Source organism: Lingula anatina, chromosome 10 (genome assembly GCF_051362555.1).
Source record: "Lingula anatina isolate TDL-2025a chromosome 10, LinAna3.0, whole genome shotgun sequence".
Taxonomy (NCBI): domain Eukaryota; kingdom Metazoa; phylum Brachiopoda; class Lingulata; order Lingulida; family Lingulidae; genus Lingula; species Lingula anatina.
The window spans coordinates 13,948,437-13,971,022 of NC_141776.1; the positions used below are offsets into that span (position 1 = coordinate 13,948,437).

General features: G+C 38.6%; 2 protein-coding genes and 1 long non-coding RNA gene across 4 annotated transcripts; 1 reads left to right on the top strand and 2 right to left on the bottom strand.

The window, feature by feature from the left end:
* Positions 1-1,449: 1,449 nt before the first annotated feature.
* LOC147759643 (uncharacterized) lies at positions 1,450-11,228 on the top strand. Of its 2 annotated transcripts, none has more exons than XM_086998115.1 (8): positions 1,450-1,745; positions 2,195-2,335; positions 2,835-2,931; positions 7,466-7,588; positions 7,846-7,944; positions 8,294-8,428; positions 8,674-8,850; positions 9,709-11,228. In XM_086998115.1, the coding sequence occupies exons 1-8, from the start codon at positions 1,581-1,583 to the stop codon at positions 9,927-9,929; spliced, it is 1,158 nt and encodes a 385-aa protein (XP_086854241.1). In that variant the 5' UTR covers positions 1,450-1,580; the 3' UTR covers positions 9,930-11,228. The 2 variants fall into 2 exon arrangements, with proteins under 2 accessions (XP_086854241.1, XP_086854242.1); XM_086998116.1 differs by having other exon boundaries at positions 8,674-8,910; positions 9,709-9,840.
* Positions 11,229-13,294: 2,066 nt separating this feature from the next.
* LOC106177632 (uncharacterized) lies at positions 13,295-14,649 on the bottom strand. The gene is made up of 2 exons (XM_013560469.2): positions 14,098-14,649; positions 13,295-13,607 (listed from the first exon to the last, which is right to left on the bottom strand). The coding sequence occupies exons 1-2, from the start codon at positions 14,624-14,626 to the stop codon at positions 13,420-13,422; spliced, it is 717 nt and encodes a 238-aa protein (XP_013415923.2). The 5' UTR covers positions 14,627-14,649; the 3' UTR covers positions 13,295-13,419.
* Positions 14,650-19,896: 5,247 nt separating this feature from the next.
* LOC147759644 (uncharacterized) lies at positions 19,897-22,179 on the bottom strand. The gene is made up of 3 exons (XR_015331526.1): positions 22,070-22,179; positions 20,499-20,720; positions 19,897-20,016 (listed from the first exon to the last, which is right to left on the bottom strand). It is a non-coding gene; the product is annotated as an uncharacterized LOC147759644 (long non-coding RNA).
* Positions 22,180-22,586: the final 407 nt, after the last annotated feature.

Here is a 22,586-nt window from a genome sequence, read left to right on the forward strand (position 1 = left end):
TATATAGAGAGAGAGAGAGAGAGAGAGAGAGAGAGAGAGAGGCTCTTTGGTAAACAAAAGAAGTCATTTAGCATCAACAAAGCGATACCTAGCATTAACATTCATCCGCTCTGGTAGTGCTTGTTAATTTGTGGGTTTTGTGGTTAATATGGGTGATAATGCTAAATGATGTGCGGGTAGTATTAGTAAACGCTCTGGTAGTGCTTGATAATTTGTGGGTTTTGTGGTTAATATGGGTGATAATGCTAAAATATGTGCGGGTAGTATTAGTAAACGCTTAATCCCTTTATAACGCCTGTCCCGCTTGGGGTCCCGTGCAAACCCTTTAATTGTATGTCTATACCAGAACTGTCACACCCTTTTTGTCTGACCCACACTTTCTGTGGTTTATATAGTCGGCAGATCCCTTGGATGGGTATGGGCAAATAACTATTTCATTTAGATTTTGACTCTTCTTGCTATTATTTTCAGGCTCGTAGGCTGAGATGGGACAAAGGAGGGAGTTGTGTTTAATTTACAAATATTTTTGAAAATATTGTTGGGGAGATCTTTATAAGGTGTGACCCTTTACTTCCCTTCCAGTCTGTGAAACATTTGTTATTTTTTCTTCTGGCAGCGTGAAGATGGGAACCAAAGGCGGGGCGAATAAAATGCATGTACTGGATGTTTAAGCCGCCGTTTTGCAAATTACATTATTCCTGGCTATATAAATTGCATCCTTTAAATATAATGTAATGTAAATCAAATTAATATCAATAATATATTAATTTATCTTGTCGAGTTTTTAGATATTTCTAAACTGGTTGGATACAATAAATAAAAATTATCAAACACAAGCCGAAATACTTTCATACCGTTGGCTTATGCCCCTATTTCACACAGACCACGAATCGCCATGAATTGACAAATTTCAGGATTCGTGAGGATTCGTGAGATTTTGCCAAATTTCTGGTCTAATTCGACACGCTCTACGATTCAGTTACGATACAGGTGCGATAGTGTTACGAATATTCGTGGGATTCGGCTGGAATCGCACTAATATTGTCCAGAAATTCACTAAGAATTTTTGGAATCGAGAATTCGTGGCCAAAATTTTGAACAGCTCAAAATTTTTTGCCACGAATTCCCGATTGATCAAGAATTGCAAGAACTGACTACGATTATATACGAATCTGTTAAGAACTTCACGAACTGATTACGATTCTACCACGAATCGTGAAATTTGTCAATTCATGGCCATTCGTGGGATTCGTGGTCTGTGTGAAATAGGGGCATTACAGCCTTCAGCGAAGGTCTTCATCAGACTGATGTGAGTAGATGTTGATACTCAACCACAAGGTGGTATAGTGGCCAGTACCCTCTTATAAATGTCAGGCAGATCGCCCCCCCCTCCCCGTCCCTATTCATGGGGGGCTAGTGACGGCTGATGTTGATAGCCTCTCGTGAATTCCAGTCGATACTGTGTTTGGCTTGTGCTTGATGATTTTCATTTATGATCCAACTACCAAGCTGTTGAACATTTTTGCTCTTAGTTGCATACTAGTAGGTTCAGAAAAAGAACTCACGTTCCAGGGCACATCATGTACCTCAAAGAAGGCGATCCTCTTGCTAATGAAGGGCAGATAGTGTCAGCAAAATCGGCCACTCCATGGATTGGAGGAGATGCTGAAAATTACTGTATTCAGTTTTACTTGTACACGTATGGCTTCAAAAACGAAGTGAATTGCACAGTTTATGTAATAACGGTAGGTAAGCCTCCTGGCTCCATTAAAAACATTTTAGTCAGGCTCCTTGGCTAAGTACATAATTACCAAGGTTACGTGGTCACATGGGCACATCTTACCCTATCAAGAGCAGTGTAACAGCACTCTCATGGAAATCCTTGTCAAATAATCCAAGGAACTGTCTTAAGTTTTTAGCAACTTTCAATAAAGATTGTTTATTTATTTATTTCTGAATAATGTTTATTGTACCCACGAACGCAAAAAGCATCCAGTCTATATCTCTGCATCAAGGAGTTACAACAGTTGTAACTCCTTGTCTGCATTTAGTGGGGAAATCCCTTTGCGCGCGCATACAATTTCCAGTGTGCTCATTCTTCCTCTCTCGTTCTTTCGATCACATGCGCATCATCGTAATTCTAGTACGTATTAAAACATAGTTCCTTTTTTTTAAATGATTACATACCTGACAGGCGGACCATCCCCCGTATGTACTGATAGGTGTTACCGAGTTTACCCCACCTTATTCCACGTCGTATACAAATTATTTAGTCAAACAGTGGTTCAACTGGCCCCCGGTAGACACAAATATCAGTCATTCGGAGCCTTTCCAGGTGAGCATTGCTAATTTGTGTATTATTGCTTATATTTCTAACACCCGGCCAGCGTTTGGTTAACTTACATTATTTGAATGATATTTATAAACCGTGAAATCGTAAACTCGTCTATTCACAATCAATTGAAAATTATGTACATGTATAATGTTGAAAAGAATGTGAACATAAAATTGAGAAATTGTACGATTATATTATATTATATTATATTATATTATATTATATTATATTATATTATATTATATTTGGTCTCTAGATAAGATTATAAATCAATCGTCAGAAATAAATACTGCGACAAAATAGGCACTTTTTCTTCTTTCAATTCAATCCCGACACAGAAAGATGCATGCATTAACACATTATTATTATTATTATTATTATTATTATTATTATTATTATTATTATTATTATAACGTGCACTGAAATTTATTGCTAATGAATCCGTTGTATAGTTGTCTACTGTATAATTGAGTGATAATTATTATTTACTATTTTAAAGTTACTCTTCGAAGGTCAGATTAACGGCGACACTACTGACGAAAGATACATTGCGGCTATAGATGAAGTCTTGGTAACACCCGGACTCTGTGCTAATGGTGAGTGAATTTTTTTTCTTTTTTTTTTTTTTTTTTTTTTTGTCAAGACCACCTGCTCAACGAACCCATCTCTGAATGGATTACATGTATGCCACCATTTCTTTTCACCAATACCGTTCAACATGCCAAGACCTTAAATGACCGCATTCAGAACAGAGAACTTACTAGTCCGAGGGTCAAATATGGCGACCCACTACAAAGCTTACCGTCTTATTCGCTAATAGACACTGAATAGATTCCCCGTCTAGAAGTATTCAAGTGGGACGGCCGTATTTGACCCTCGGACTAGTTAGTGCACTTTTCTGAATGCGTAACTTCTCTTCTGTTGGTACGTTGTCTTCAGCACGCACTTTCAACTTCGCCTGCCTTTTACGTATTAGTCCAGGAAATTGGTGAAAAATTGTGCATTTTTTACCTACAAGCATGAAATTTGGCACACTTATGGACAATAAAATTCTAAGCAAATTTGGATATATGGGCATGTCTGAAAATTCCAAAATGGCCGTCAAATCCAATATGGCCACCAAAATACCTTTTCAAATTAAAACCCCAAGTACATAGTCTTCTAATGACTTAAAATATCATATAAAGGTTAGAAAACACCATGGTATGAATCCTTCAGGTGTATTAAATCCAAAATGGCCGCCAAAAGTAAAAAAAGCAGACCATTTATTCAAGATATCCATTTGAATGGGGAATTCATCAAGCACTTAAAACTACAAGCATAAAATTTGGCAGGTTTGTGGAAAATGAAATTCTGAGCAAGTTTGGATGTATGGGCATATCCGAAAATTTAAAAATGGCCTTCAAATCCAAGATGGCCTCCAAAAATATGGCTTCTAATTAAAACTTCAAGTATATAGTCTTTTAAGGGCGTAAATATCATACAAAGGTTAAAAAACACCACGGTATGAATTCAGAATCAATATTTGCTTTTTTAGGTGTATTAAATCCAAAATGGCCGCCAATAGTAAAAAGCACTCTACTAATCCAAGATATCCAGCAGAGTGGTTAATTCATCAAAAACTACAAGCATGGCATTTGGTACAGTTGTAAAACAGGATTCCAAGCACTTTTGGATGTATGAGCATGTCTAAAAATTTCAATATATGGCCCCCAAATCCAATATAGCCGACACAAATACCCGTTCAAATTAAAACTTCAAGTATATATAATCATATAATAACTTAAAATAACATTTTATGGTTAGACAAGACTATGGTATGCATGAAGTATCAATATTTGATTCTTTAAGTGTATAGAAATCCAAAATGGCCTCCAAAAAAAGGAAAAACAGGCCACTCACAGCAGCAGTATGGTGAATTCATCATGCACTTAAAACTACAAGCATGAAAATTGGCTCAATTGTACAGAACAGGATTCTAAGCAATTTGTTATATAGGGACATGTCTGAATATTCTAATATGGCCACTAAAACCCTTTTAAAGTAAAAAAGACTACTATATAATCTGACTGACAACAGTCTTTACTCTTTTTTGGTTTTTCGCTCCTTTAGTTACATTTAGACCCAAATGACCATAAAAAATGGAACAGGACTCCTTTTGGTCTAGTTGTGACACCACATGTAGCAATTCTATAAATGTCAAGGACATGAAAATGTCAAGGTATTTTCACAAATAAGTTTCAAATTAACGAAAGTTATTTTATCAAGTAAGTGTTGCACATTTTATGGGCGGTCAACCTTTTACTTTAGTAAATGGACAATATCTCAACAGAGGATAACAGCTAGCTACACCGAAATTTCTACTTATTTGGTTAAATAATTTTCATTCATTAATGTGTGCCTAGCTTTACTAGTAGTTGTGTTTCCCTCAGCTTTCCCAGTATTTCCTTAAAGCTAAAGCTTCTACATGTAATCCACTTTCCCCAACAAAATACCAAGAGGCATTGGTCGTTTTTAACACCAGAAAGCATCAGTTTACATGCATGAGGGTCAATAGGAATATGAAAGTGTGGTAGGGCATAGTAGTAGATGTAGGTTACTAGTGTGAACCCTTATAGGACCAGTCTTCCAATGCTTCTGACTCAGTTTACATGCATGACGGTCCATAGGAACATGAAAGTGTGGAAGGGCATATTAGTAGATGTAGGTTACTAGTGTGAACCCTTATAGCACCAGTCTTCCAATGCTTCTGACTCCCCTCACCACAGTTAGCAACTGCACACATAACTACAAACAGATGTGGTAGGAGCTACCTGGTAGATTTTGTAAGCTGGGTAAGTGAATACTCCTCATGGCTTCAGTCTGGATTGTCCCACAGAGACAATGATGCCGGAAATCTCATGAATGTTTACCTTTCAAAGTCCATATTGCACTAATTTCTTGGTGTAATCCTCAGAATACATCGTTTTTTGAAGTTTTGTATGTATTAACTGTCTGAAGGATTTTAATTCTTTTATTTTCATGTTCAGTTTTTTGAAAGTATAAGTTTGTAACTAAACAAGTTGCCAAATGATCAAATGAAAACCAAAGTTTGGCGCCTATAGATCAGTGCTTCTTTTTTAGTGCACGAAGTGTGAAGTCTGCAATGCAACTCTTGGATACAGCACGTATCAACACCTGCCCTCTGTTTGGGGTACAGGTATTTCTTTGCTCATAAATTTTCACTAAATTCTCGGTAGCCATTACTGCGAATGTACTAAAGCCAATTTTTTAAATAAGAAGCTTTTCTAATTTACTTTTGAAGCACAAAATAACATCATAACATTATCGAGTGCAAATGTGCCCCGCTTTTAGTACTTTACCAATGAAAAACACCAAATTGTTGAGACCTGTATGTTTGATTAGCTGTCATTTTTGTTATATTTATGAGCATTTGATGAAGCGCCATGCACTGATCTAGCTGAAGAATCATAACCAACAGACAAAATTGGTACACCCCAAGTTTTTTATATTTGCCTCTTTAAGGCTAAGTTATTCTGGTGTTTCTTTCACATTTTATGGATTTTGCACGATACTTTTTTTTCTTAGAAAGGGGGAGTCACTCATGAGTGCCATATAAGAAGATTGCTAACTGGGAATTGATCTAAATGAGAATCCAGAGCAAAAAGTCAAACTACTTATGTTGGTTTATCAAAAGAAGGACTTTTTTCAGTACATAATAAATGTATCATGCTTGATGGTTTTTTAAAAACTCTGTAGAATAGCTCCTGCACAGGTAGGCATATGCTGATTATACAGGTAGTTTGCAAAGCCCACATGCCTATTCCCGAGTGATTACAATTCAAAAGTTGTGGTCTGCTGACTTTTGGAGGCCATTTTGGAATTTTAAAACCTTAAGTGGCAGATACTGATACTTCATACATACAATGGTATTTTCTAACCATTAAATGATATTTTTTATAAAAGACTATACAAATAACTTTCACCTTGAAAGGGTATTTTGGGGGCAATATTGAAATTGGCTGCCATATTGGAATTTTCAGACATGCCCCTATATCCAAAGTTGCTTAGAATCATGTTCTACATAACTGTGCCAATTTTTATGCTTGTAATTGTAAGTGCTTGATGATTTTACAAAACTGCTGGACATTTTGCGTAAGTAAACTGCTTATTTTACTTTTAGAGGCCATTTTGGAATTCTATACACCTGTATAAGCGGATATTGATAATTCATTCATAGCATGATATTTTCCAGCTAAAAAATGATATTCTAAACCATTTTAGGACTATATATTAGATGTTTTAATTTAAAAGAGTATTTGTGGCGGCCATATTGGATTTGGCGGCCATACTGGAATTTTCAGACATGCCCATATATCCAAAAAAGCTTAGAATTCTATCATCTACAACTGTGGCAAATTTCATGCTTGTAGGTAAAAAACGCACAATTCACCCTTTTTTCTGCACCAATTTCTTGGACTATATAGCCTAAGTAACGTTTTAAAGAAATATGTTTGTTGTTGTTTTTTACTTTAGTAGGGGGCCTACTTGAAAAGGCAGACAAGCAAAAAATCGGGCACTTTTTATGTATTTTAGTTGATCTTAATAATTGCGATTCAATGCACTCGTCTTCTGACGTCAATTTTGACGTATGCATATGAAATTATCATAGGTACAACATACATACATACATACATAAATACATACATACATGCATACATGCATACAGAACCAAAACATTTCATTACAAATGGCAGAAAGCACCGAGCTCATTACATTGACGTGTTGAGCAACGACTGTTTATTTAATGAAATTTTGGTGGGGAATTACCGAATAGGTTCCCTTTAAGGGAGTGATTTGACGTCAGTAGAACGGCATGTTTCACATTCATAGTAACAACGCGAACTTTGCTGTGTAGACAACTTGCTGGCTGCACTAAGACGGCCAATTCAAGTGACTGGGCCATTGGCCTTACCACAGAAAATGAAACGCATGCTTTACCGGAAGTAGACACGACACTGCGACCTGCAAAATGGGTTAACCGCGTCATTATCTGTGGAAGTTGAATATACAGGAAAGTCAACGTCAGCAAGTCAACGTCACCACTATTCCACTTGCTTACACTTTCAGAGCTGTTTTGCGATTTTGATGACGGGTACTGCGGTTATGACTTAGTAGTAAAGGACCAGCTTATATGGGATGTTATTCGAGCTCCTAATGAATTTTTCCCACACACTGATCATTCCGTTTCAGGTAAGGCAAAAAAAAAAAATAATAATAATAAAATTAATAAATGAATAAAATAAAATAAAATAAATGCGTAAAGAAACAGTAGTATGAAAACCACATGTTTATTTCAATTAATATGTGGTGTCCCTTTTTTCACTACGTTAGTCGGCGTGGTTACTCTGTAATAGTCTCTGTTATTTGTGTATTGCCGCAAAACATTTGCTTATATCTTGGACGATCCCTTTAACGTTTAAACGTAACGTTTTCCTTTTGGAATTTAGGATTAGGCGGAAGATTATCGTTTGACTGTACTATGAAGCATTTCGGTGGGTCAGGCAACCTTACCAGTCTTCCATACGCCATTCAGGATACGAACACAGGTAAACTACTTTTGGAATCTTTGATCTAGAGTGACTGTCACATTACTTTAAACAAAACCATAGCGAAACAACCGCGAAAATTGTGCATATATATGTAGGTGCCAGTTTGCGTAAATGTATCCGTTTTGATTTCATTATTGATAAACGGTATGTCTTAGGTCATTTACGCCTTAATGATATTAACACAGGTAAAACTAGCAGGTTCTTGTTCATTTTACATCGGCAGTTATTTTCACATTGAAGGCATAAGCACATCAAATATTTGTTACAATTATGTTTATATGCTGCGAGTGACAGTGTATTCATAAATATTGTTCTGATTCCATCATTGCAATACTGTATTTCCTAGGTCATTTACATATATCCACGGAAGATTTCCCGTGGTGTATTCAGTTTTGGATGGCTGTGAACGAAGACAACGAGGTCACGATTGAACTGTTTGCCGTGGCAAATGATGACAGTGTCTTACTATGGACACACACAGGTGCGTTTTCCTTTTCTGTACGAAATATAGGTAGTAAAAGTATTTCTTCTAGACACTTGTCTCCAATAAAAGCTTTTCCATATGCAATTGAAGTAAAATGCTTACGATATATATATATATATATATATATATATATATATATATATATATATATATATGCTGAAAAGATTATTTTAATTATTATGTAAGTGTTTGTAAAAATTCGTTCCTTCAATATTTCTTTATTTTTTCATATCATGTACCAGGGAGTACTCCACAACATCAGAGTGATCCTTACACTTTCTTTGAGGTACCCATCCCTAGGGGCGTGTATCTAATCCAGTTCAAGGCCACTTGTCCATATTCTGCATTCACAATCCCCGGGAGAAATTTCTTGGCCATGGACGAAATCGCCATCGCTCAAAAGAAGTGCACAGCTAAACGTAATTATAAGCGCACACATGTATATTGTATTATGTTTATTGCATAAAGCAGAACTAACAGTAAGTCTTTGTTGAAATTACGTCGTCTTAATTGAGTTGTTCCGATCTCTGTGTTCTCGTCTTATCTTTTTTTTTTTTTTTTTGGATCGTACAAAGCATACATCTTGTAAGTAAAACACATCACAGTAGCAACCAATGCTATGGTTTCACTGTTTAAAATAATATATATCAACTTACATTGAAAGCTTTTCAGTAATGATGAATCCACATAATTCTGCCCCAAACTGAATATCTCATGTAACTACATGTAAATACCACCTTAAAGGTAAACTCTATAGGTTTGAAAGTCCCCCAAATGCTTATTTTTTGCCATGCACAGCTTCTTATAAAACCTTATATACACCTTAAAATAAATATTTTTACCTGATGTTGATCAATACTTCCATCGCAACTAAGGAAGATGGTCGCTGGCTACAATGACTGCCCAGTCATTTTGAACTAAATCAGCCTTTATAAATTTAATTAAATTTTGAATCCAAGTTCAAAGGGGGTAAGATAAATGATTCGTGAGTACAAGAAGATTGCTGATTTCCATGGGAAATCCATTTCGGCGGGAAAATCCTACCCTCTACCAGATTGATTTTCCACAGATATTCACAGATATGTCTCTAGATAAATGGACAGTCATTTTGGTCTGATGTCAGCTTCAGCCAAAATGTCCATAATAATAACTGCGGTCCTGGTAGAGGGTAGTAAAACCCCATGGAGTTACCCCTTAAGGAAAAAAGTCATCAGCAAGCCCGTCGTATTCTAAAATATGTCAAGAGTAACCTATCAAATCCAATTAATTATTTTTAGCCACAACCTCTTTACCCGCTACATCGCAAGAAAATTCAGAGATCACAACGGAACAAGAACTCACCACCACCGCCACCACACAGAAGACGCGTCCATTTTTGAACTTCTTCCTCGTGAGTGCAGCAAGGAGGGAAGATTTCTGGGATTCCTATACTATCGTTGCACTGTGTGTGCTGGTACTGGCGGAGCGGTACATATGGAAAGGCGTTCTAGTTGCTTAAATGATCGGAACGAACAGAGGGAGAAGGCCTTTTATGTGATATCAATCTACAATGACGCGGCTATGTCCGTGGGTAAACTGGTTTTACTCGACTTTAGTCCATGTCCTTCGATGTCGTTTCTAACCATATCCGTAATTGCGAGTGTACTTCTGTAAACTTATATATTTGTTTTTAAAAAGTCTAAATTAACTAATACTGAAGGCCGCTAACCACACTGAATGTGCCAATTTTTCGTAAGTCGTCAGTGAAAAGCTTAACTCTTTGTGTTTGTAGAACAATTTCCACTTTTTTACCAACAGAAAGGCCTCTAGTGCGGGTAATAAGGCTTATTTGACCTTATCCTTATCCTTATCGTAGGGACAGGTTTGTCTGCTGGAAAGTACTCCCTAGCGCTCCCCTTCCTTTCCTATTACAGTTACCAGGCCCGTAACCAGCAAAGTCAAAAGGGGGGTTCTTTTTCTGAAAAAGTGGACCTTTTATAATGAAACTTTTGTGTACCTAGATCAAATTGCACCCAGAATGGACCTTTTTCTGACAAAAAGGGCGGTTCTTTCGAACCCCCCCCCCAACCCCCCTGGTTCCGGCCTGGTTAGAGTTCAGGTCACAAGATGTGTCTATTTGACTGCTCCTGTTGGCTGATCAAAGCACAACATTGATAAGAAAAAAGTTACAGTCGAATTGTATGAGTCATGGCATAATGGCAAGGAATTTTATGTTTGTGGACAAAAATGTAATTACTTTTAGAAATTTGGGGGTTATACCACTCCATATATTTAACACTCGCAAAAATGGAATTTCCGAACGTATTTCCAGTCAAGAACTTATGGACTAGTTTAGATATGACACGTGTTAAGGTGCAAAATATGTTCTAATAATGGACCCCCAATGATTGATAAAACGAGGGCAGGAGGGCGCAGCATTACTTTTACAAAGACCCCGTGATACTGATCTGTCTCTGTTGAAATATAATGCAGACACTTTATTAGGGTGGTGTGACGTTTATAGCTATTGTCCCCCTGCTACTTTTTGTGTGAAAAATCAAGCAGCTTTTTCATTTTCTTAAGCAATTTATTAACAGATATTGGACAATTAAGATTCAGCACCGCTATTGCACGTCATCCTTTTTTTATTTAAACTCCTAAAAAGTTGAAAAGGAAAAGGAAAAACTCGTTGCCATCAAAGATTTAAATTCTACTTTAGGTAACAGGTCATTGTGACAACGTGCCATTTTTGCGTCACTTGAATCAGAAATTTGTTAATGATGTGTTCTGTTTTTCAATAAACAAATTTGAAAGTTAATCAAGAAAGAGGTTTTAATTTTGGGCACAAGTCTCTGAGGTTGTATTTATTCAAGAGCTGAGACCCAAAGACTTTACTATCGAGTGTTTACTGAAAGACTAATTTTGCCAGTTGTTTGAGAGAAGTTTTGTTATTATATTACAATCGAGGTGCATTTTGGTCATGTTAAGTTTTATTGTCATTTGTAGTGTATTTTGTAATGTTAAGTCACACGGGAGACAGATGTTCTGGCCCCAGTTTCACAAAAAAGCTTAAGTCAGGTTCCTTGGCTAAGAACTTAATTACCATTGTTACATGGTAACATGATCACATCTTACCCTATCAGGAGTAGTGTAACAGCACTCTCATGGAAATCCTAGTCAACTAAGCCAAGGAACTGACTTAAGTTTTTTAGTGGAACTTGGGCCTGGAGAGAACTGTAGATTAAAGTACACACACTGGACAATAGAAGTGTCACCCTACTGAACCAATACTTTGGGGGAGATAAATGACTGTGGAATGATATGCTCCTGGTATCATTTCATTAACATCAAATTTCACAAAAAGACCAACGATACAATCCCATCGTACAGCGGTTTTATACTCATTAGTCACATTATAAGTAGACCAGGCATTATAACTTTGATTACTCTGATTCAGGGGGGTGACACTTCTATTGTCCAGTGTGTGTATAGTCAGAGATGCCACCACATGTGGGAAATGTGAGGTTTTATCTTTTACACTGTACTATTATCTCTTTTAATATCTTAAAATATTAACTGTCCATATATTTATTAACATTGTACTACACATTTTCATATCTTAATATCTTAACTGCCTATTTATTTATTTGTTGACTTTATTCGTCTTATTCATTTTACCCATGGAAAGTGTACTGAACATTTTATATGGATTTATTATTATTATTATTATTATTATTATTATTAAATAAAGCATGTGGATAAAGGAATAACACTGGTACATGGTGTAATAAAAGAAAATAGTTGAACACCATATGTGTTTATTTAACTCAACTACTGACAAAACAAGAACACTGTACAGCAACAAATCATAAGAGACACATTAAAAAAATAGGATTTAATCCAAAATGTTTTTTTCAATTTTTGACTTTTATGTATTCATATAAGTACCGGTAAGTGAGTTGTATTGGTGGTGACGTTATCAAATAGCCACCAATAATAAATTTTGTAATCTTAGCATTGAAATTATACTTGTGTGCCCATAAGTATGATTATTATTTTGTGTATTAGAAAGCTTAACTGCTGGCAGCAGTGTGCTTTTAATTACTATTCATTATTTTGTAGCATTTGATTTATTGCATTCAATGATGGTTTTTCTTTATTACATTCACCTTACGTTTCTTTAAACTTTGAAAAAATAAGTTGCAGCAAATCTGACTGCCATAAATTTTAGATACCAAAGTACTCTTTTCTTCAATGCTACACATTTCTTAAGACCTTGAAAATAAAACAGTGAAAAGTAAAAAGAAACAAATTCAAAATGTTTTTTCTCTAAAAACTTTACTTCAATCCAAGAAACTTAACATGTCCAACATCCTTGTGTCCTTGTTAATACCTCCGTTTTCATTAACAAACAGCCAGGTCATATTCGCCATGACCTGCGACGGTGTCCAGATTTTCACATTCATTAGCTGTTTTGTCCAACTGAGTCGTAGCATGGACCCCATTTCCATAGATTTTAGATAGACCTATCCCTGTGGGGAGTCTCACTAGATTACTGTCAGCTTAGCCGGCTTAAGCGTCTGTCCCGCCTACTAAAAGCTGTAAGGGGGTAATTAAGTATGGTGCGCGCTCGACTGACTGCAAATTTAGCGTGAACCCCCAGGGAGTTAGGTCGATCTAAATCTTAATCTCTGGATTGATCTAAATCTCTGGGAATGCACCCCATATGGACAGAGTCTTCCCACTACTCAAGATCCATATGCATGCCTTACACTGTAGGGAGGAATGGTGGTTCGTAATTTGCCCTGCAGGGTGTTGTCTAGTGATCTGTTATTGGCGAGAACGCTGTGTGCCGCCCCTACCCCCCCCCCCAAAAAAAAAAAAAGAAGAAGAAGAAAAGACGCACTTTCTGAACTTTTAACTTAAGTAAAGAATATATTCAACCCATTTCCCACATATCCAATAATAGCGTTTTGTCTCCATTGACATATGTTGCAGCCACTTTGTCTCTATAAGTTTGGCGTCAAGTTGAAACAATTCTTTTCCATGTGTGTACAAGTAGTTTGCTCTTTCAGGCGTGTCTTATCGAGTAGCTTTTTCATTTTCTTGTACAACTTCAGCAGATATATCAAACAGCCTAGAATTAGTGCTGAGAATGCACACGCCAACCGACCTTCCCATTTGGACTCTGAAAAAGCTGAAAAAGAAAAACAAAAACCAAAGTGTCATCATACTGTACATGCGTGTTAAATTATAATTATTTTTCTCTTAAATATGTCATTTGAAACCCAACCTTAGACCCATAGACAGGGAGTTAAGGGGTTTGACAGAACAACCCATTTTCCCGGAAAAGATCCGCTGTAGCCGAGTCATAACGTTGGACCCTTTAAAATAAGCACATTGGTTTTGCAGTAAAAAGTTCCCGTTTTTCAGAGAAGGAAAACCGCCATGTGAAATAGCTGGCTAAAGGTCATACCTATATGAGGTACCGGTATTACTCCTATAGTAAGGGTTCCAAAAGTTTCAAGTCTCATATAAAAAATAATACGCCAATTCGAAATAGCATGTCCTTTTGTACTGTCAACTATTATTACATTTCTGCATTGTTCTTTTAATAATTTGATATGAGAATTGGTTGAGCCTGGGTCTCATTGTCATGCAACAATACGGGGCATAGTTTTACATACCTTTTCCTTTGGAATTATCCAGTTTCTTCTTTTTTGCGTTCTCCATTGATCCCTTGCGGACGGATCCTGGTGGAATTTCTGGCCGCAACGAACCAGGAATGATGTTTGTATTTGCATCACGGGGTGCAATAAGCAACTGAAAGTTGGGTAATAAAGGTGCAAGAAAGCCACCAGGGGCATTTCTTGTTGATGGGGCAAAGAAAGGGGAGGGTGTCATAGGTTGCCTTCCAGAGGTCGCCACAGGTCCTATGGGTATAAAAGGTGCAAAAAAGCCACCAATCGGACCTCTGGTTGTTGATTGTGCAGAGAACGGAAAGGATGTCGCGGGGGGACGTCCAGAGGTTGCCACAGGTCCTGTTGTACCTGATCCGGTAGCAGGGACAATGAAGATAAAAGTCTTTCCGGGAAGTCCAGGTCGTCCGGTCGGGCCTATTGGGCCGGGTACGCCAGAGTTTCCTTTGGCGCCTTTCATTCCCATCATGCCTTTCATCCCAATCACACTTCCGGTGTTACCCGGTAGGCCCTTCATGCCCTTGTTTCCTAGTATTCAAAGATCACAAAATAAATACAACAAGCATTACTTCAATCGTTCTTCTTATTTAAATGAATTATCATTAGGATAACCTTGTGGCTTCGAACCTGATCAATCAAATGAAAAATTGGCAGTTTATAAAAATAATAATAATAATAATAATAATAATAATAATAATAATGCAATTCTTAAAACGTCGTAGCGATACTTACAAATGATTTATAAATCCTGCAAACATACATCATTAAACTCAGATTTATTTAAATCTACTTTGAAAAGATCCAAAGCCAAAAGTGGCATGAAATTAGCAATATCTCTTCTAATAAAATCATACTTTGGGCAAAATAGAGGTGACAGAGATATTTCCCAAACGCACAAGGAACACAATTTAAAAAAAAAAGAAATAAAAAAAACACAAAAACAAATGAGAAACATTTTGCCAATTACAATAGAACAAAGATAGATAATAATCAATTATATTTTTAATTTCAAAACAACATATTGCAATGAAAGCATACGTGAAGTACACATTTGATCACACCATTTCAAGTGCACATAGGAGATACACCGTGACTTACCCAACGCACAAATTAACAACCAAACCTGCGATTTCATCAGAGAAGACTATCATAGAAATGGTACAAATTTTGTTCCTCACCTTTAACTTAATTTCTTACCTTTCATTCCTTTTGCACCTGGTGGCCCTCTCAATCCTGGTGGGCCAGATGTCCCAGGAGGACCACCAGTCCCAGGGGGACCACCTGACCCTTGGGGTCCCACAGTTCCAGGGGGACCTCCTGTGCCTGGTGGGCCTCCTGTCCCGGGAGGTCCACCAGTTCCTGAAGGACCACTAGTTCCTGGTGGCCCTCCGGTTCCTGGTGGGCCTCCCGAGCCTGGTGGGCCTCCAGAGCCCGGAGGACCACCTGTACCTGTAGGACCACCCGTTCCCGGTGGCCCACCCTTACCCGGTGGCCCCCCAGTTCCAGGGGGACCAGATGTTCCAGGTGGTCCGCCAGTACCAGGAGGACCGCCTGACCCTTGGGGCCCTCCAGTTCCAGGAGGACCTCCTGTGCCCGGAGGGCCTCCTGTTCCTGTAGGCCCACCAGTACCTGGAGGTCCCCCAGTTCCTGGTGGACCACTAGTTCCTGGGGGCCCTCCTGTTCCTGGTGGACCACCGGTTCCTGGGGGACCACTCGTTCCCGGTGGTCCACTTGTACCCTGTGGCCCTCCAGTTCCAGGGGGACCAGATGTTCCAGGTGGTCCGCTTGTCCCAGGAGGACCACCAGTACCTGGAGGACCACCAGACCCTTGGGGACCTCCAGTTCCTTGTGGACCTCCTGTGCCCGGCGGTCCTCCTGTGCCAGGAGGTCCACCAGTACCTGGAGGGCCCCCAGTTCCTGGTGGACCACTAGTTCCTGGGGGGCCTCCTGTTCCTGGTGGGCCACTTGTTCCAGGTGGACCGCCTGTTCCTGGTGGACCAATTGTGCCTGGTGGGCCTCCCGAGCCTGGAGGACCGCCTGTTCCTGGTGGACCACCAGTTCCGGGTGGGCCTCCTGTTCCTGGTGGGCCACTTGTTCCCGGAGGTCCACCAGTACCTGGAGGTCCCTCAGTTCCTGGCGGGCCTCCAGTCCCTGGTGGCCCACTTGTGCCTGGTGGACCACCTGTTCCTGGCGGTCCTGCTGTTCCTGGGGGCCCACCTGTGCCAGGGGGCCCTCCAGTTCCTGAAAGTTCTGAAAAATTCAGGTAATAACTGTAGCACATCTTTTTTACTGAAACATTTTTATTGAAAAAATTGAAAAATGTACTTTGATTTAAACAATTTATACAGGTTATTGTTATTTCCCATTTATTTATATGGTTTTAGTCAAACCCTTATATGGCATGGTGATGAGGTACATTTAAGATCAGCGAAAAAAGGAAAAAAATAATGCGAGGTGCTTTATTAATAGTATCCTTTAAGGTTTAAGGTCTTGTTCTTGAATTATCTAACCTGTGCACATCCCGCCAGAGCAAACGAAGCTTATCGTGCGCGTGCATGTGTTACCTGACACGCACATCTCATGCAGATTGTTACATTCCACAGATGACGTACAGGTTTGGCCTTCCACTAGAAATAACGATATTATTATTATGCAGACTCCAAAAACCTAAAAGCAAAAATCCCACTTTTGTAACACATACAAAAAGTTGTATACCCTATAGAGATCATCTTCATTGCGGCAGAGCAGTACAGTTCAGGAAAGGGCGATATGGGAGAGCTGAGTGCGATAAGATAAGAGTTTATTTAGCCAATTATAAAAATCGGAAATCATTTTCCATTGGAGCAATATACAGAGTAAAATAATAAAATAATAAATAAATAAATTAAGAATTTAGCTTTGAGATCAAATTAAAATGCGTCACTGCACTTGGATAAAAGCTGTTTAAAAAGCGTTTACTGCCTTTAAAAGTTAAAAGTCTACTGTTGCTTGGTAAAAAAGTAAAAAGAGAGGATGCAGGATGGAAAGCGTCTTTCATGGTGTTGACAATTCTTTTCTCCATCCTGTCCTTAAAAATATCATCCAGCTTGGGGAGATCTTGTCCGCAAGACGTACGCAAGTTGGTCAGCACAAAGTTTGAGAACACGAGGTGAAATTCCATCTGGCCCAGACGCCTTACGAACATTGAGGCGCATAAATTGCCGTTTTACTTGCCAGGGGTGAATGGTGAGCGGAACTGCTTCAGTATTGTCAGCTTGGGAAGTCGGAGGTAAAACCGTTGTAGAAGAACTATTGTCTTTATCAAAGCGTGCATAAAAGTCATTCAGTTTGTCCGGTAGTGACGCGTCTCCTTTGTCAGCAGAGTGTTTTGAGCCCTTGTAGTTAGTAATTAAGGAGATATTTGACCACAGTTCCCTAGAGTTCTTAGTGTTAAAGCTTTCCTCTATTTTGCTTTTCATGCATTTCTTAGCTTCTTTGATCGCCTTCTTCAGTTGGAGTTTAGCTCTGCGATAGGTCTCTGGGTCATTCTGTTTTTCGCAGAATGCCTGGTCTTTCTTCTTTATTAGTTGGCGTACGTTCTTATTCATCCATCTCTTGTCATTAGGATATCGGGTCACTGTCTTAGTTGGTATACAAATCTCCTCGCAGAAACGTATGTACTCCGTCACAGTCAAGGTGTAATCCTCTATGTTGTTGTCACATTTCAACACAGACCAATCCGTACACTCAAAACAGCCCTGCAATTTATCTATAGCTGATTGTGAGTAGATGCTAACGTTATGAGATTCGGGTTTCCCTCTTTTCAATTCTTGTTTATATGCTGGAATCAAGAGAATTGTGCAGTGGTCTGAATTCCCCAGAGGCGATCTCCTCATCGCTTTATACGCTCCTTTGACTGGGCAGTAGCAGTTATCGAGAGTATTTTTGCCTCTGGTCGGAAAAGTGACATACGATCGGTAATTTGGCAGAACGGTTTTCAAATTGGTCTTGTTGAAGTCGCCGAGAACAATGGATAAGCAATTAGGGTGCGAGCTTTCGTAGGAGTTAATGACCGATGACAAAGTGGCCATTGCTTTCTTCGCGTCCGCCCTGGGGTGAGTGTATACTCCGGTCAGCATAACACAAGAGAATTCCCTTGCATTTGATGGTTAGGTACTCTATGTCCGGGGAACATCGGTTAAAAACTACACTGGCATCGGTGCACCATCGATCATTTACAAGAAAACATACTCCTCCTCCTTGATTTTTCCCTGTTATGTCTCTATCACGATCTGCTCGAAACATAGTAAAACCTGCTGGTTCTAAGCTAGCGTTGGTGTGATCATCATTCAGCCAAGTTTCCGTAAAACAAAACACATTACAGTCAGTATAGTCTCTAAAGTTAGCAATGCGATACTTCAGTTCTTCAACCTTGTTGAATAAACGCTGCACATTAGCCAAGATGATACTAGGTACTGCTAATCGCTGGTTTCTTTTCCTGGATCTCACCAGATGACCTCCTCTTTTACCCCTCTTCCTTCTTGTCTTAGTGTCATGACTGCTGTCATTCTGAGTGGAAACAATGCGCTGTATGGAAGGCTCTGTGTTTAGTCCCGTTACAGTGGATTTTGAGGCACGATTGGCATTCCGTATAGCTAGGAGTTCCTCTCTTGAGTAAAACACAGGTGCAGTGGACAAACACAGTGTTAAAAACAGATAAAATACTAAAATAATGCTTGCTCTCAAAGGAGTGTCGCCATAGGTCGGCGCCATCTTTTCTTCCTAAGTGTCAATTTATGACAATTCACGTACAAGAGATAATTGCACAGTTCAATAACATGTCCATGATTGACAGGACAAGAAAAGACAAGAAAAGTAAAAAAAAAAACAGTATATTTTACAACAGGAATGATACCTTCTACCAGGCCAAGGTATAAGAAAGAACTCCAAAACATCCTTTACCAGAACAGACTGGGCCAGGATAGGACAGGGCATTACGTGACAGGAACCAGACCAGGGAAAGAAAAGGATCTAGGTAATAGGAAAAAAATAATCAGAGCGCAGCAGACCGAATCTGAACTAGGCAATAGTAGAAAGTTTAGCAGAGCAGACAGGATCAGGGAAGGACAAAAACTAGGAAACAGAGGAAAGTTAAGCAAAGCAGATCGTATCAGGAATATACAAAGAACTAGGTAATATATTAAGTTAACTAGAAAAGCACTCCGAGGGCGCAGACCTCCGCCAAGGCAGCGATTTTTGATTATTGATTGATTATTGATCCGGATCACCACCAAAAACTAATCACTTCTAATTCAATCCATTTCCCACCTACCCTGAAAATTTCATCAAAATCGGTCCATAACTTTTTGAGTTATGTTGATGACAAACAAACAGACAGAAAGACAGGGGTGAAAAACATAACCTCCTTGGCGGAGGTAACTAGAGTAGACCGGATCAGGGAAGGACAAGGCACCACATTAGAGAACACGTTAAAATAATAGGTGGCCGTATCAGTCGACGAAGGAATAGACGTGATCTAAAAATTCTTTCAACCAAATCAGAATGATTATAATTAAAATACCACCGTCGTTCGAATGTATTTTTTCTTTGATAAAGTATAAGGTGCTGGTTTGCGTCAGTAGCGAAACTTTTTAATAAATCATCTTCGCTCTTTATACAGACTTTGTTTAAACAGACCGGCATAAAAAACGTGCAACTGATGAATCGGCAAGCTTTCTGCCAAACGTCAAATTAGAATGTAAAATGGTTAGATTTTACAATCTTTACCTGCTGTGCAAACGCCACCTACATCATAGTATCTCTCAACGCATGCGCATACGTTGCCTCCCCCTACAGATGTACAATCAGAATTTGAATCACTATCAGAACAACCAGTTAGTCCAGCGATACAAGCCTGACCAAGGGCACCTGAAGTCCACAGAAAATGAAAGTAAATTTATGTCATACACATTCTGATGGAAAGATGGCTGTTGGAACAATAACAGGTAAATACCTGTACATTGTAGACAGAGTACGGCAATAATTTGCATTTAGTTTGATTATTGGAAGGTAAATAAGTAATTTCCTCAATCATCATTGTTGAGGTACACATCTAAAACTGCTGAAGCAATTACGATATGCAGTATAAAACTCTTTTTTAATTTAAGGTATTTTACCATTTCGAAAATAACTCACCAGTCGCTGAGCGAGAGCGACTCGGACTTTTGAAACAAAAAACTCAAAAACGTGTTTATATAACGCCCTATGTCGACAAAAAGGATTACTTTTGATGTTGAAATTAGAAAAAATATTATAGTTACATTGTACATTAATGTTTAACGCTCATCATAACCCTTGAACATTTTGAGTTTTGATACAAGTACTGGAACATTACCCTCTAATATACTTACAATTATTCGTCGGAGGAACACACTGCGCGTGAACGTCATTGGTCATAACCATTACAATGGCCAGTATCTTCACACACATTCCTTTCATCATTGAAAAAGTGAGGCACTTGTTAATTGGAGGTTCTGATACTTTAGTTTGCCTGTCTTAAATGTCCTTGTCAATGGATTTCATTTTGTGGAGTCACACTTTGCCGGCTGATAGTTTTGACGGGAATCTTTTACCTGTAAGAACGATTATTTTCATTACTGAAAAGAAAAATTGAATAGGAAGTCGCTTGAATATTTCAATATGCCAAATACTATAAAACAATCCGTCTACTGATTTATATTTGCCTCGCTTTGCTCCCTAATTTATCCCTCTGCCCCCCCCCCCACTCCACTCCAGAGGCAAGTGTGAGCGTGAATGATATTTCTGAATACATCCTTTTGAGAAGAATACGCCAGCAAAAAAAAAAAAAAAAAAAAAAGATCACATTTACTCCACAAAACTTTTCTCGACTTCGATCTACACGTTTGGAATATTGTGTAGTAATTCACAGACCGTTGCTTCATTTTCCCGGCGTCGTACCCTTCAAGTTTAATGCTGTAACTTTCATTGTGATCTACAGATCTGCCAAGTTTCACGCTTGCAGTCGTAAGAACAACATCACTGTATGTCATGGGAAATAGGTCACTGATAGATATCATAACTGAGACATGAATTGTTTTCCACTTATTTTTCCTTTGCCAAGTTCAACTGCATTATATGAGATCATCATGCATGTATAAATATGTTTGCGTTATATGAAGCACCTACTTACTAAGTAAGCCATCTAGACAGGACTATGAATAAATTCAAAATACACCGCACATAGGTACATGGTACTACAACTACAACAAAAATGTTCATTTTACAGTGTAATATGCTAGATTAAATTCTGTTGTTCAAACACGAGCTTGACACCAGACAGAAAAAGATCAAAGAGGCGGCCAGGCTTTCAAGTTTTAATTATAACCTTTTGACAGAGTAATCATCCAATGTATTGTTCATCAATCAGCGTGTCCTGTCGTTTTTATTGCAATTATCTGGGAGTAAAGCGTGTTTTATTTGTAGCGGTTCTAGTTCCATAGACTGAGTGACGATATACTGCTATTTACATCATTCTTAGAGACCTAAAAAAACTCTCTCTGTGCCATCGTGTAACATAAACGCTGTCTGTAAATACCATTTCATGTTCTGAATAGTCACATTCTGGTAAAAGTAAGGTTTTGTCAGCGTCTACTGTTTTACCTCAACAGACAAGCTTTGGCAAATCCTCTAAGACTGATATGATATCTCAGAGTAGAATTACGTAGAAATACTTGAAACAGATGTCGGATGCGTGCATTTATATAAAAACGAAATGTTACGAGCATTACATTTAAACACAAGACTTGTAAAACTAAAAGAGATGATTGTTCTTTTCTGTAACGTACCAGGAAGCATGCTCTTTGTGAGTTCAGCTCTCGCTTGACTAGCTACCAGCGTCATAAAAAGTAAGTTCAACTCGAAAAATATTCTTAATTAGTGCAAACAAATAAGGACACGTTACCTTTAACCGGCTTCTGTCACTCGCTTGACTGTTGATACAGACCTCTGTACAGCTATATATACATATATTCATCAGACCAGGCAAGGCAAGTGACTCCAGTACCAAATGAAGATAAGTCAGACATGTCCTCGGTAGAAGTTGCCAAGATTTCACCACCCCAGCTAATCCATACAGTAATGCCAAACCTACAAGTGTTGTCTCTTACATATCTATCGGTGTTCAATTGTTAAATGGCACCTGTTCCCTTCATGTCAACATCTAGTTCATTGATGGTGCATGCACAGTTTGTCAGCTAGGCGCCGTTCACATTTGGTTCCAATGGAACGTATCTTATTTGGACTCTCTGTTGCCAAGAGCGCAAACAATAAACAAGTTTATATGTAAGCACTATTTTCCTGCTTTTTCCGTAGCCTGGAACTCTGCACCCTCTCCTTTTAGTTGACGAAATGAGAGAAACGTTGTGTGGATGTCCAGCTGATTACAAAAAGCACTCACTACATAACGGAGGACGAAGCAG